At 53.9% G+C, this 12,541-nt stretch overlaps 1 protein-coding gene and 1 long non-coding RNA gene across 2 annotated transcripts in view; one reads left to right on the top strand and one right to left on the bottom strand.

Moving 5' to 3' along the window:
* Positions 1–443, bottom strand: part of LOC132220775 (uncharacterized) — an 8,706-nt gene extending 8,263 nt beyond the window's left edge. The window contains exon 1 of the long non-coding RNA XR_009449863.1: positions 20–443. This is a non-coding gene — a long non-coding RNA (uncharacterized LOC132220775). The remainder of the gene's footprint in view (positions 1–19) is intronic.
* TNN (tenascin N) overlaps positions 1–10,644 on the top strand; it is a 41,049-nt gene extending 30,405 nt beyond the window's left edge. The window contains exons 14-20 of the mRNA XM_059674296.1: positions 1–86; positions 516–667; positions 4,553–4,649; positions 5,219–5,386; positions 7,802–7,965; positions 9,802–9,970; positions 10,338–10,644. The exon at positions 1–86 is cut by the window's left edge and continues 47 nt beyond it. Coding sequence (XP_059530279.1) covers positions 1–86; positions 516–667; positions 4,553–4,649; positions 5,219–5,386; positions 7,802–7,965; positions 9,802–9,942 — 808 coding nt within the window. The 3' untranslated portion in view covers positions 9,943–9,970; positions 10,338–10,644. The remainder of the gene's footprint in view (positions 87–515; positions 668–4,552; positions 4,650–5,218; positions 5,387–7,801; positions 7,966–9,801; positions 9,971–10,337) is intronic.
* The last annotated feature ends 1,897 nt before the right edge of the window (positions 10,645–12,541 follow it).

Here is a 12,541-nt window from a genome sequence, read left to right as displayed (position 1 = left end):
TGAGCAGGGCGTCACCTACCCTGTCTCCTTGGTGGCATTCAAGGGTGATCGCCGGAGCAGGAATGTTTCCATCGCCCTTTCCACAGGTCCGTGGGCTCCTGCTCTCTGAACAAGACATCGTAGAGGCCAGGAGAGTCTCAGGAGAGGTGTCTGTGGGAGGGTGTCCGAGGGAGGGATGTCCACAGCGGCGGTGGCCACAGAGCTGTGGGTTCTCTAGCATGGGAATGGGTAGGGTACAGGTTCAGGAGAGGCCCCTCCCCGGGTGGAGAGACTAAGGAGAGGAGCGAAACGTTGGGTGCAGTTGGGCTGGGGAGGAGGAGATGTGAAGTTGACCTTGTTTCTAGTACATCTGGAGGGTTTGATGAGAGCAGAGTGAGTGAAAAGTGAAATGTGAGAGAAGAGTTGGAAGGAGCAAAGTAGTAGGTTATAAATCATTCCCAAGCAAAATGAATTAACTTAAAATAGGGACTGGCCCGCTGCCCTTCTAATGATGCTGCCCTCTGCTCGGCTCCTAGTTGGTGCCCGTTTCCCACACCCTTCGGACTGCAGTGAAGTCCAGCAGAACAGCAACGTCGCGAGTGGCCTGTACACCATCTACCTGCACGGGGACGCCAGCCGGCCCCTGCAGGTATACTGCGACATGGACACGGACGGAGGCGGCTGGATCGTGAGTCACGCAAAACATGACCCTCACAAAGTATGACCTTCACACAACTGTGAGCCTCATATAAGTATAACCCTCATAAAAAACATGGCCCATGCCCTAGCTGGTTTTGCTCAGTGGTTAGAGCATCAGCCTGCGGACTGAAGGGTCCCAGGTTCGATTCAGGTCAGGGGCACATGCGTAGGTTGCGGGCTTGATCCCCGGTAGGAGGCGTGCAGGAGGCAGCCGATCAATAATTCTCTCTCATCATTGATGTTTCTATCTCCCTCTCCCTCTTCCGTCCTCTCTGAAATTAATACAAATATATTTATAAAAAAACAGAAAACATGACCCTCACACAAGTATGACCCTTACACAAAACCTTTAGAGTAACTGAGATGATTATTCCGATTTTACAGATAAGTAAAGTGAGGCCCACAAGGGGATGTGCCCAGGCTAAGTCACACGAGTTAGTGACAAAGTGGGAACCGGATTTCAGGACTCCAGCCTCCTCCTCGATCATTGGTCTTCCTGGGGTCATGTCAGGTCACCTGAAACACATGACCTCTTTGGGGGCTCTGCCCTCTGACCTGGAGCCTGTTGTCTGGGTTTCTCATCCTGGCTCCTCAGTACAGAAGCGAGGCCGTCGGGACTTTGATCTGAGAGAAGAACGCGTGGCGACGTTTCGATCGCGCCCCGTCTGAGTGAGGCTTTATTCTCTTGGGCCGTTATCTGCTGAGAGCACATGGCCCATCTCTGATGGCGGCAGCCTGGTCCAGGGATCTGAGGCGCTGGCTTGGAAGGTTGCGGTCTGATCCGCTGTCTCCCCAGCCCCTGCTCCCTGCGCCTGAGCAGAGAGAGGCTCTTGCTGCCCCAGACCAGCACGCACTTGCCCGCTGTGCACCCGCCACTCGGGGAAGCAGAAAGCTGAACCCATCCCACTCAAACCGCATTCATTCATGCACCTGCTCAGGAGCCTGGGAAACCAAAGACACTTGAGCAGCCACGGATAAAATAATACCATCTGATAAGCAGCAACGGAGAAAACTTATTATCCGCACAGCTGCCTCCGATGGCTGAAAGGCAGTAATTGGATTGGAAGGGCAAATTCCTGATGGATCTTTACAAATACGGGAACAGAAGGTATCATAGGAGGTCTTCCACCTGACCAGACCCACAGGCTGCACCTGCTGCTTTTCCTCAGCACCGCTGTAGCTCTGAGCATCCTGCCCTGGAGCCCATAATCAGCTTTGGCAGGATGTTTGTACTGCCTAGTGGGCCTTTTTTGAAAGCCAGGGAAGGAGGCGTTTGTCTTGGGCAGCCTTCAGAGAGAGATCTGCCAGTGTGTCTGCCTGGGAATACCCGTGAATTTTCCACAGATATTTGAGTGCCTACTATGTGTCCAGCACTGTTGTACCGAATCAAGAACCACAAGAGAGCCAAACAGATCCAGGAGCTTGCCTCCTACATCCTGCTCATGCAGAGGACCCCGAGAAAATGGCTCTGCGTTCTCGCTAACCCCAGGCCCACCCGCCCGGGTTGTGTGTTCTGGCTGACTCCTAAGGTGACACGTGGCCCGAGAGGCTGTAGAGTCCTCCTCAAAGCCGGCACACCCTGGTTGACACGTAGGGACCTGGAAACTTCTCCATCAAACCTCTTACTGGTGGTTTCCGTAGTTTTGGGCTCAAGAGTCTATTTGTCACTGAAAGATGACCTTAGTACACTGCTCTTTCCAGTTGAGCTCTCAAGTCCTTCTATGGAGGTTCTTCACCAGCCCCGGCAGCTGAGCCCAATCTGATGCACGGGCAGAGGGCCTTGCCCCGGGGAATGGAGGCCGAGTGCAAGCCTGTGGTGAACCCAGGGAGCACTTACGTGGCTCAGATATTTCCATCTTTGTTTTCCATCTTGCAAGTTTTAAGGGCTACTTGTGAGGCTCTTTCCACAGGCATTCATTTAAGTGAGATTTTTATATTTTTTCTCCGGTTTAGTTGTTCAGGACATCAAGTAAGTCGTAGTGTACCCGGACAGTTGGAGTGTACAACCAGACAGAAAAGATTCCCCCGAGACGTTTGTGCTAAGGGGCCCTTGTTTTCCCAGAATAGTTCATTAAACTAGCTCACTTCCTAGAGTGGGAATGTGATCCTCAGTGAGTCAGTTAAGGCTTCCTCATCAAGACGTCCACATGAGCCCTGTGGGGTTAGTTCATTGGGAATCTGATGTAATAAAATGCAAACCAACACTTACTGAGATATAATAACTTATGTCCTTATATGCCAGGCCCTGGCCTCAATACTTTATGATTTATTTTTTAAATATATTGTTATTGATTTCAGAGAGGAAGGGAGAGAGAGAGAGATAGAAACATCAATGATGAGAGAGAATCATTCATCACTCCACACGGGGGATCAAACCCTTAACCCGGGCATGTACCCTGACCAGAATCAAACTGTGACCTTCTCATTCATAGATGGATGCTCAACCACTGAGCCATGCCAGCCGGGCAATACTGTATAATTTATTATGATTCTTGACCTTGCTGAAGCCTCATTTAAGAGCATGACAAATGGGCCACCTTGGTCTAATGGTTTAGAGAAGTGAGGCTTGTCAAGGTTAACTAACTTGCTCAAGGACACAGCTGGCAAGCAGAGCACTGGGTCTCTTCTAAATAGTGATGCGGAGAGCATCGGAAACATTGCCCAGAGTTTCTCTGGCCAAGCTGGAGAATTTCCTAACAAGGAAAAGAGATTAGCTCCCGTCACACTTGGGCATTGTGTTCATTGATTGGCAGAAGGGATCAAATGCGTTTGTAATGCATCTGTCCTGGGGGCGGGATTTCAGCCTGACCTTGTTACTGGGCATGTATTTTGATGTGATGTTTGTGGAACTAACATCGGTGCCACATCCACCTTAGGGTTCCACTGTCTGTGACGCAGGCATAGTCCCGGGGAAGGGACTGGAACAGTCTCTGTGCTAGGAAACTGACCATGAGCCTCAGAGTGTTAAGAAATGCTTTTTGGAGAATAGACTCAGTAGAGCTGGTATCCTCAAACTTTCCAATGGAAAGGTGAGGGGATCAGTGTTTTATCCTGGCATCAGTCCCCAAACACTTAGCTGTGTGAACTTTCACATCCATGAGTGGCATCTTACGTACTTGCCCTGCAGCCAGCACTTAGCAGATGCTCAGTAAACGATCGCTATGTCAGTGAATCAATGAAGGAGCAATGAGGGGATGAGGGAATGGGGCATCTCTGAAGAAGGACTGGAGCGAAGGGGCAAGAGAACAGCAGAGCTAACTGGTGTCATTGTTTGCCCGTCCTGCCCACGCAGGGATTCAGGCCGATTCCAACGTGTGGCTCTGCCCTGTCCCATGTGGCCTTCCCCGAGGCAGAGGGCTCTGTGGCAATGAAAGGGGGAGCATGGAGCACCCCACCCCCCTCCTGTGCTCCCACTGAAGGCCCTTTGGCTCCAGCTACGTGTGAGGGAGTGCGGGAGAGGCCAGCAGGAAGTCTCCGTGTGCCTGGGGAGAGGGAGTGCGGTGCGCGTGGTGGGCCCGCACCCTCTCAGACACGCTCACCTTCCCATCTGGCCTAGGTCTCTCTGTGGGACTCTGCGCTCACACCCGGCTGTGCCTGTGGCCTCTTCATTCAGCAGGAGACCTCAGAAGGGCTCATACCTACCGTGTCCCCGTGGGTCCGTGGTGCCCGCACAAAGCCAGTCTTCTCTCCATGCAGACTTCCCAGAACCACAGAACCACTCTGATGTCCTCCCTCTCTGTCACCACATCTGCCACGTTGCCTCTGTCTGTCCTCAGGGCCAGCTCCCTTTCCAGGTCCCCAGCCCCTGCTCCTGTCCCTCTCTCCCAGTCACGGCTGCTGAGTGCATCAGAGGGAACGCCATCTCCCTTTCCAGGTCTTCCAGCGGCGGAACACTGGGCAGCTGGACTTCTTCAAGCGCTGGCGGACCTACGTGGAGGGCTTTGGGGACCCCACCAAGGAGTTCTGGTTCGGTACGGACTCTGAGAATCAGGAAGGCTGGGTGGTGCAGGGGAGATTCCCCTTGAGAACCAAAGGATTAGAAAATAGCCATCGATGAGGATTCTGGCTACTGTGAGGAGGCCACCCTGGCCCCAGAAGTGCTGTGCGTTCTGCCAGCCACTAGGGGCCCTGCTCACTCCCTCTTCTGCTCTGTGCTCGAGCACATGCTCATGGAGAGTGAGGGAGTCGGAAGCGTCCACTGGGAGATGAAAAATTAAAAAGTCACAGTCCGGATGCTCGGTGCCTGGGAGGGTAGGAGACCGTCAGTGAGTGGTTGGTCTCCACCAGCTGTGAGATAAGAGGACAATGAATATAAACCTCTGGTGCCTCAGGGATGGAGCCGGTGGGGCAGGCTCACCCACGGAGTGCCTGCACCCTGCCCTCCCGGAGGACACAGCCTCCACACTCAATAGCATGACTGCACCAAAGAAATAACAGCAGGAGGAAATGAGCCCCTGAAAGAGAAAGCGGGGGGAGGCCCCATTAGCAGAGGAGGTGAAGGCTAAGGTGACGTTCGGTGATTGGAATTCCTTGTTTCTAGGACTCGACAAGCTGCACAACCTCACCACTGGCACCCCCACCCGGTACGAGGTGAGAGTGGACTTGCAGACCGCCAATGAGTCCGCCTATGCCGTGTACGACTTCTTCCAGGTGGCCTCCAGCAAGGAGCGGTACAGGCTCACGGTGGGGAAGTACAGAGGCACGGCAGGTGCGTGCAGTGTTCCTGATAGACCACGAGGCCGCGTGTCCTGTGTCCACGCCTTGGGCTGCCGTGTGACATGGATCAGGGGGTGGAAGTTTGTCCTGCGAAGGTGCACGGTTCTCATGGACACATGAGGCCCTGCTCCCAGCAGGGGGTCAGGGTACACAAGGTTCTTAAAGCAATCCTTGATCATTGTAAGATCAGAACATTATACGTGGACACGCCCCCCAGTGCACCCCCAGCCAGTAAAAACCCTCCTCTTGTACCCCCAGTTCAGGATGCTGCCCCCTCGCTGAGGAATCACACTCTGAGCCGCCACCCACTGGTGCTGCCCACCTCCCACGGCTTCAGAGGGGCTGCCTCCGTGCACAGCCTGAGTGTGTTATTACTTAAAGGCAGGAAGGTCAAAGTGCGGAGCCAGCGCTAGGCGTGTAGGTCGCAGTGACATGCAGCAGTGACAACACAGGGACAGCCATTCAGTGGAGATGGGGCTCACCCTCCTTGGGCTGCGCTCTGGTGTTTGTTTGTGAAGGAAAATGACAAAATTAATCCTGGGATAGTGCTATTGGACTATTTTATTTAAGAGAGAGGCATGGTTATTGTTTTAATGTTATAGTTAAGCCTATATTCCTAGTTTTTAAAATCCTAACAAGTAGGTCTGCTTTTGCTTCTGCATGTTCTGACTTCGGTGTAACTAGGTAGGAATGTGTAACCAGCCAGATCGACTGACTGCATAAGAATGGCCTCCCCCTGAGACTCACATGGAAATAGGTCAGTGAGAATAGAAGGTGACTTTGGCAAAGAGTCTAACAAGTGGTCGGGAGATGAGAGCTCCAGGAGCGTGGAGAAGGTGGTGTGTGGGGGCTGAGGCGTGCAGGGGCTTCTGCAGGCTGGTGGGCTGGAGTCGGGTCTGAGAGGGAAGAACTTACCTGGGAGGGAGGAAGGGGCTCCCCAGGCCCAGGGGAGTCCGGGACTGAGAAAGGACTGAGCTGAGGCAAGGAAATCGGTGTGTATTCTTAAGACCGCAGGCCTTCTCAACATGGTCTGCTCAGCGACCCCTAATGGCAGAAGGCTGAACACACACTGTGATCTGAAGTGGCCAACCGCTGGTGCAAAATTTCAGGTTTTAGGACTTAATGTTTAAAAAAGTCACATGCATTTTGCCTTTGCTCTTATTTCCCAGTGCTTAGCATGGAGCACGGTAGGCGAGCTTCAGTGAAGCTATTGCCAGCAGGACCTTTCTGCATAATCCTAGGGAGGTTTTATTTGTAAGAACAGTTCCTGAGACCCAGAGAGCTTCCATGTGGTAGGTGGAGGGGGGAGTCTGGTGACACGGTGACATGGAGGAGACGAGCTGGAGGGGTGGCCACTGGATGAGCCCGTGGACTCTAACGTCTGTGAGTTTGCTTCCTCGTGGGACCAGGAGGTGCCCAGCTCACCCCAAAGGCTTGTTTGTGAAGGTGATCGGTAAACTCAGAGACCAGATATAATATGTTTATTATCATAAACACAGCACTTAATTAAGCTTGGGATCGATATGGGCCCACTGCCTTTTGTGAGCTGAATTAAAAAGTAAACTTATAAAAGGACCACACATGTGATGGGGAAATAGGAGAAAGGCGAGTGAAGTAATTACAGGTTTCCAGACACGATGACATGGAGCATGAGCCTGTGTGCTGTGCCCAGAGGGCTCCGGAAGTTCCGGTGTGTGGCAGGAGGTGTGAGGGAGGGTGAGGAGGAGACTCCTCAGGACCGCTGAGCTGGGCTTTGAGGATTGGTTAGGGTTTGACCATGGAGAGCAGGGAGAAAGCGGTGAGAGGCACGAATGAGGCTGGACCTGTGCGCTCCACAGACGATAGCTGCCTGTGGGGACAGTGGGCTGAGATTGTGCATCGGGAACAGCCAAGTTACAGGTCTGCAAAGCCAGGGGGAGAAATTCACATCGTGTGGCAGGAAACAGGACGTGAGGCCTGAGAGGATGGGTGTTTAAGCCTCAGGAGGGCTAGGAGGGCTGCGGTGTGGATCAGGCCCAGAGAGGAGAGCAGGCCCCATAAGTGACCTGCAGGAGGAAGGGCGTGATGAGGGTACAGGGGATTGTCGGACGTGGCTCAGGGGCTTCCGGGCTGGGCGGGTGGCTGAGCAGAGACCGGGAGGATGGGAGGGGGTGGTCAGGTGCTATGGGAAGAGTCATAAGTTTGTTTGGGGGTGTGACTATTTCACGGGACTGTGACGCTTCTAAAGAGCATGCTGTGAAGGCTGTTGGAGGACGAGGCCTGGAGTTTGGGTGGCAGACCCGGAAAGAAAACCTGTGGCATAATGGACCGGGTCCTTGGTGTTTTCATGCTAGATTTGTTCCTGCTAAGTCCTCCACCCCTAGGCGGTGAACGTGGCCTCTCACCGCTCACATCTCCTCCCCTGCAGGGGATGCTCTTACTTACCACAACGGGTGGAAGTTTACAACTTTTGACAGAGACAACGACATCGCCCTCAGCAACTGTGCCCTGACGCACCATGGCGGCTGGTGGTACAAGAACTGCCACCTGGCCAACCCCAATGGCAGATACGGGGAGACCAAGCACAGTGAGGTAGGTGACTGGCTCTGCCCACATTCAGTTCCCCAAGTGACTCCCTCCAGGCAGGTTTGTCTGCCTTCTCCTTCTGAGGCTCCCAGTCAGGGCAGGAGTTTGTTTCTAGGCTCCATGGCCTTGGGGTCAGGGCCCGCCTGCCCACCTGCTCACCCCTCCCCACGGTCTTGGGGTCAGGGCCCGCCTGCCCACCTGCTCACCCCTCCCCAGTGCCCCATACTTTCCGCCGGTCGGTAAGAGCCCAGGCTGCCCATTCAGAATATTCACACACAATGTGGGTCCCGCTCCATCTCACTAGACGAGTTCCTACATGGACATGGTCTTACCCAGCTTGGTCTGCTATCACCAAACACTATAGACGGCGGGGCTCCAACAGACATTTGTTTCTCTTCTGGAGGCTGGGAGTCCAAGATCAAGGTGCAGGCAGGCTCGGGTCCTGGTAGAGCCCTGTCCTTTTCACGGTGCAGAGAGCTCTGCTTATCGTCCTCTTCTTACAAGGGCACCAGTCGCACCTGGGGGGACCCACCCTCGTGGCCTCATCTAACCCTGCTTACCCCCAACACCATCACATTGGGGGGTAGGGCTTCAACTAGTTCTCCCGGGTAAACCAGAGCTATTTTTCTCATGTCTTTGGATCATCAGGGAAACACAGTCCTTTCTGCCCGAGCTCAGACCCATCCCTGGGCCCATTTCGTCCAGAACCAGCCAGTCCGCCCAGAGCTCTGTGCTGAGCACCTCCCCATTTCAGTGCGCAGAGGCACATCCTCGCAGCCACTGTCTCCTCTTGGCTCTGAAACTTTCCCATCTGCAGTGTCTCGAGCTTCCGTGAACATTGCCCTGACTCCTCACCGGCTATGGGCATCTCCTGCCTGCTTCCTCACAGCTTCTTGATCATTGCACCTTTGTTCCTTCTCAGCATTAATCCGTGCCCTCCATGCACTCTCTCGGAGTGCATCCTGGCTTTCTACCTCCATCCCAGGAAGCCCCGCCCCCACACGCCCCTCGCCAATGGCACTGTAAGGACTAGCACACCTGAAGCCCGGTGACATGATTGCTTTGGCCCTGACCGGCAGTAGCAGGGCTGATCCCGATCCCGGGTGATTTTTCACAGGGAAGAAGAAAGGTGCCCCTGGGAAGCCGTGGCGGGTGGGCCCAGCACCAAGGTGGCAGGCTGTGGCCCGACCCAGGGACGCCTGTGATCAGAGACCAGCTGTTTGCAATGAGCAGCCAGCGGGCCCCAAACCAGGCCCGTGTCTGCTAATAAAGGACATTCATCTGGTTAATGTGCTGCTCACAGTCGGCAGGGCGTTTATTTCCTGTTTATTATTTACCTCACAAATTAAAACACACAGAATTGGTCACTTGGGCTCTTTATTGGCCAGGTTGCGAGGTTATTAAGTGAATTAAATATTGTGCTCTCCAGTCAGAAGACATAAAATGAAATTTAGTTTTCAGCGGGCTGTTCGTTACCCCAGAGCTAATATCTAAACAGCCTAAATTGAAAATGATTCCACACAATAGGCCAATTAATATGTTTATTTTTGCCTTTAATTTTTTGGAAAGGGGAAGAGTGAGGCAAAGACAATGTGATCATTGCTGGCCAGGCTGATCCTGTTATCTGAGCCCCTGTGCCTCCTGGGCTCACCCCCCCACACACCACCCCACAAGGGGGCTCGCAGCCTGTCTAACCCCAGCTGCCCAGCAGAGGGCGCAGGTTCCTAGATCAACCCTCCCTTCCCTGAGGGCTCTCTCTGGCCCGGAGCAGTGAGGGTGTGGTTTCCCAGGCAAGGGACCCCACCCCCCATTCCTCTTCTTGATGTTGGATTTTTGATGTAGGGGGTGAACTGGGAGCCGTGGAAAGGACACGAATTCTCCATTCCTTATGTGGAGCTGAAGATCCGCCCTCAGGGCTACAGCCGGGAGCTCGTCCTGGGCAGGAAGAAGAGGACACTAGGAGAAAATTCTAGAACGTTCTGATGACCCATCTGAGCAATCATCGCATGAGGCAAGGCCGGCTGGGGTTGGGGCTGTGTAAGCTTGGGGTGGGGTGGGTCCTGGTGACTGGTAGTGGAAGCTGGAGGGAAGTCAGCCCCTGGTTCCTGAGAAGGCTGGTCACCAGCAGACACAGCCTGTCACCAAGCCCCAGGCCACCTGCATTCTCGTCCATCCACATTGGGGCCTGAAGACCAGCTCAGTTGTGGTTGCCCAGTGCATATGGGAGAGAACGACAAGGTCTTTCTTTCAGTCTTTCTTCAGTAACAAATATATAGGATTAGGGCAGAAAAAACCAGAATCCAGAGCTTTACTGACTGGAAAAGTCTGGAAGTCGGTGTGTGAATATGAAGCTCCGCTAATGCAAATCTTCTCTCTAGAAAGAAGCACCAAGGAGGTGTCCCTGACCAGGGCTGAGGTCGCCTGGTGCTGTGACCTCCCGTGACACTGGGTTTTGAGGAAAAGGGTGTACACCTTCCCCTTTCCAAAGCTTGCTGGTGTGGTGAGGAGGAATGACGGGAGCCAAAGGGACGAGATGGAGTCGCGCGGAGCTGAGCCCTGACCAGCCCAGCTCGTGGGAACCACGCCTTCCAAGTTTCTGCTGTTTCAAGCATCCTCTCCCCAGCCCTTTGCATAATCACGTTCCTAGGCCTGCATATGTTGTGAATAAATTCTCACTCGTTTCAACTTTAAGTCATTTGCCTCTTGATAACTGGTTGCTCCCAAAGTCTCTTTCCTGGGACTCCTGCTCAAGGCCCAGCCTCCCTCCCTTCCCCACCCACCCACCCTGCTGGGAAAATTTTAAGGTTGTGCCCAGTGGTGTGGCTCAGCCCTGGGGTTTTTCAGAAAGTGCTCAGCGTCCAAGGCTTGTTGTCGGAACAGACACACGGTCAGATCCTTTCGGCTTATTTTCCTATCTCTTTGGAAGGTTTTTCTGTAGGGAAATCAGTGACCATTGAAGTAAGTCAAATTCCTCTTCAAGAAGAAAATACTAATAAACCACCTGATTTAAAACATTTGCCTTGTGTTCTTTTCGCCACAGAAGTGGGCTTGAATTCTAAATTTAACCCAAGTGTGAGTGAAGGCACAGTCTGTGCACTTTAGTGGGATAGGGTTGGCTGTGGTCTCTTACTTGCATGATGGCAAATAATGGTATTTGGAAGCAGGAGGAGAGAGTGGGCAGGAGGACAAATGTCCCCTAAAAGCTGTAGTCTCCCTCCAGGACAAGGGTGTCCTTTATTGCCTCAGTTTCTCCCGGGTTTAACCTGTACTTTTGGAACTTTTTTTTAAATCAGCCTTTAAAATTTTACCCGACACACACACACACACACACACACACACAAACACACAAACACATACACACACATTGAGCAATGCCATGGTCACTGCTAGATCTCACGGTGGGTGGTCTGAGTGACAGTTCCAGAGCTGGGGCTGATCATTAAAAAATGCCCCACGTTGTTCTTTGACTCAAGAATTTAAGTGTCTGCCTGCTTCATACCAGGGGGGTCAGAGGTCCTTGCACTGATGGAGTGCATGCTGTCATTCATTCATTCATTCGTTTGTTCAGCACACTGAGTAAGCCTCGGGGTGTGCCAGCCCTCCTCTAGGCACTGCTGACCGTCACGTGACCAGCTCTGGCAGCTCCCACTCTGGGGCTGGAATGGGCTTCTGGGTAAACCTCTTCAGAGGGTCACACTCTTAGAGTCAGGTCATAGCCACTGGGGACAAACCAAAGAAAACCACAGCCTTCCTAGGCTGCCAGCCAGGCCCCAGGCAGAAGCAGCGCACTCATTTGATAAAGTCTCCAAGCCATCGCCTATTTCATGTAGGACACTACACAGCCCCTGCCCACAGCTCGGTGGGGACAGGCCTGGGACACCATGACAGTGGGCAGTGAGGTGGGGAGAGCGAGGTGACAGGGATATGGACTGGATGCTGCCAGGGGGAGGAGGGGGGAGGGGGGCTGGAGGGGGAGAGGGTTGCGGGCAGGGAAAGCGTCATGGGAGTGATGGGAGAGGATCTGTGGGGATGCCCCTGAGTTTGCTGGGAGACAGGAGAGGCCTGGGAGGAGGCAGGGCACCCGGGAAAGGGAAGTCTGGTGACAAAGACGGGAGGGTGGAGGGTGGTAAGTTTGAGGGAGGAAGTGGTCTCTGGGTGAGGGGAGGAGTGCTTGGTGCAGGGCCAAGCGGGAGAGGTGGGCAGGGACTCTGGTCTGGGCCACGGTTCTGGCTCCCGCTCTCCATCAGAATCAGCTGGAGCTGCTGTTCCCAGGTCCGGCTGGGCCCTTGGCGCCTGCGCATTTAAAGCGCTGGGAGGCGGGGAGGGGGGTCCGGATAAAGGGCAGCGGCTCACAGCGGAGGGGCTGTGCACTAGGCCTGTGCCAGGAGGCGTGGGACAGGGGGGCTCAGACCGCAGAGCTCTTCAGGAGGGAGGGTGAGAGGGTGTGAGGGCCAGGGTGGCGAAGGCACGGAGGGTCCTTCCCTGGCAGTTCAGAGCTGGTGTGGACAGTGGCGTCTGCTGGAATGGAGGCCCGGAGTTTGTTTGTCAGACGACAAGCGCTCTGCTTTTACGTGGAGAGCTC

This window comes from Myotis daubentonii, chromosome 18, assembly GCF_963259705.1.
Source record: "Myotis daubentonii chromosome 18, mMyoDau2.1, whole genome shotgun sequence".
In the NCBI taxonomy this organism is placed as follows: Eukaryota; Metazoa; Chordata; class Mammalia; order Chiroptera; family Vespertilionidae; genus Myotis; species Myotis daubentonii.
The sequence above is the reverse complement of the archived record's forward strand: the minus strand, read 5'-3'. Positions and strand labels throughout refer to the sequence as shown.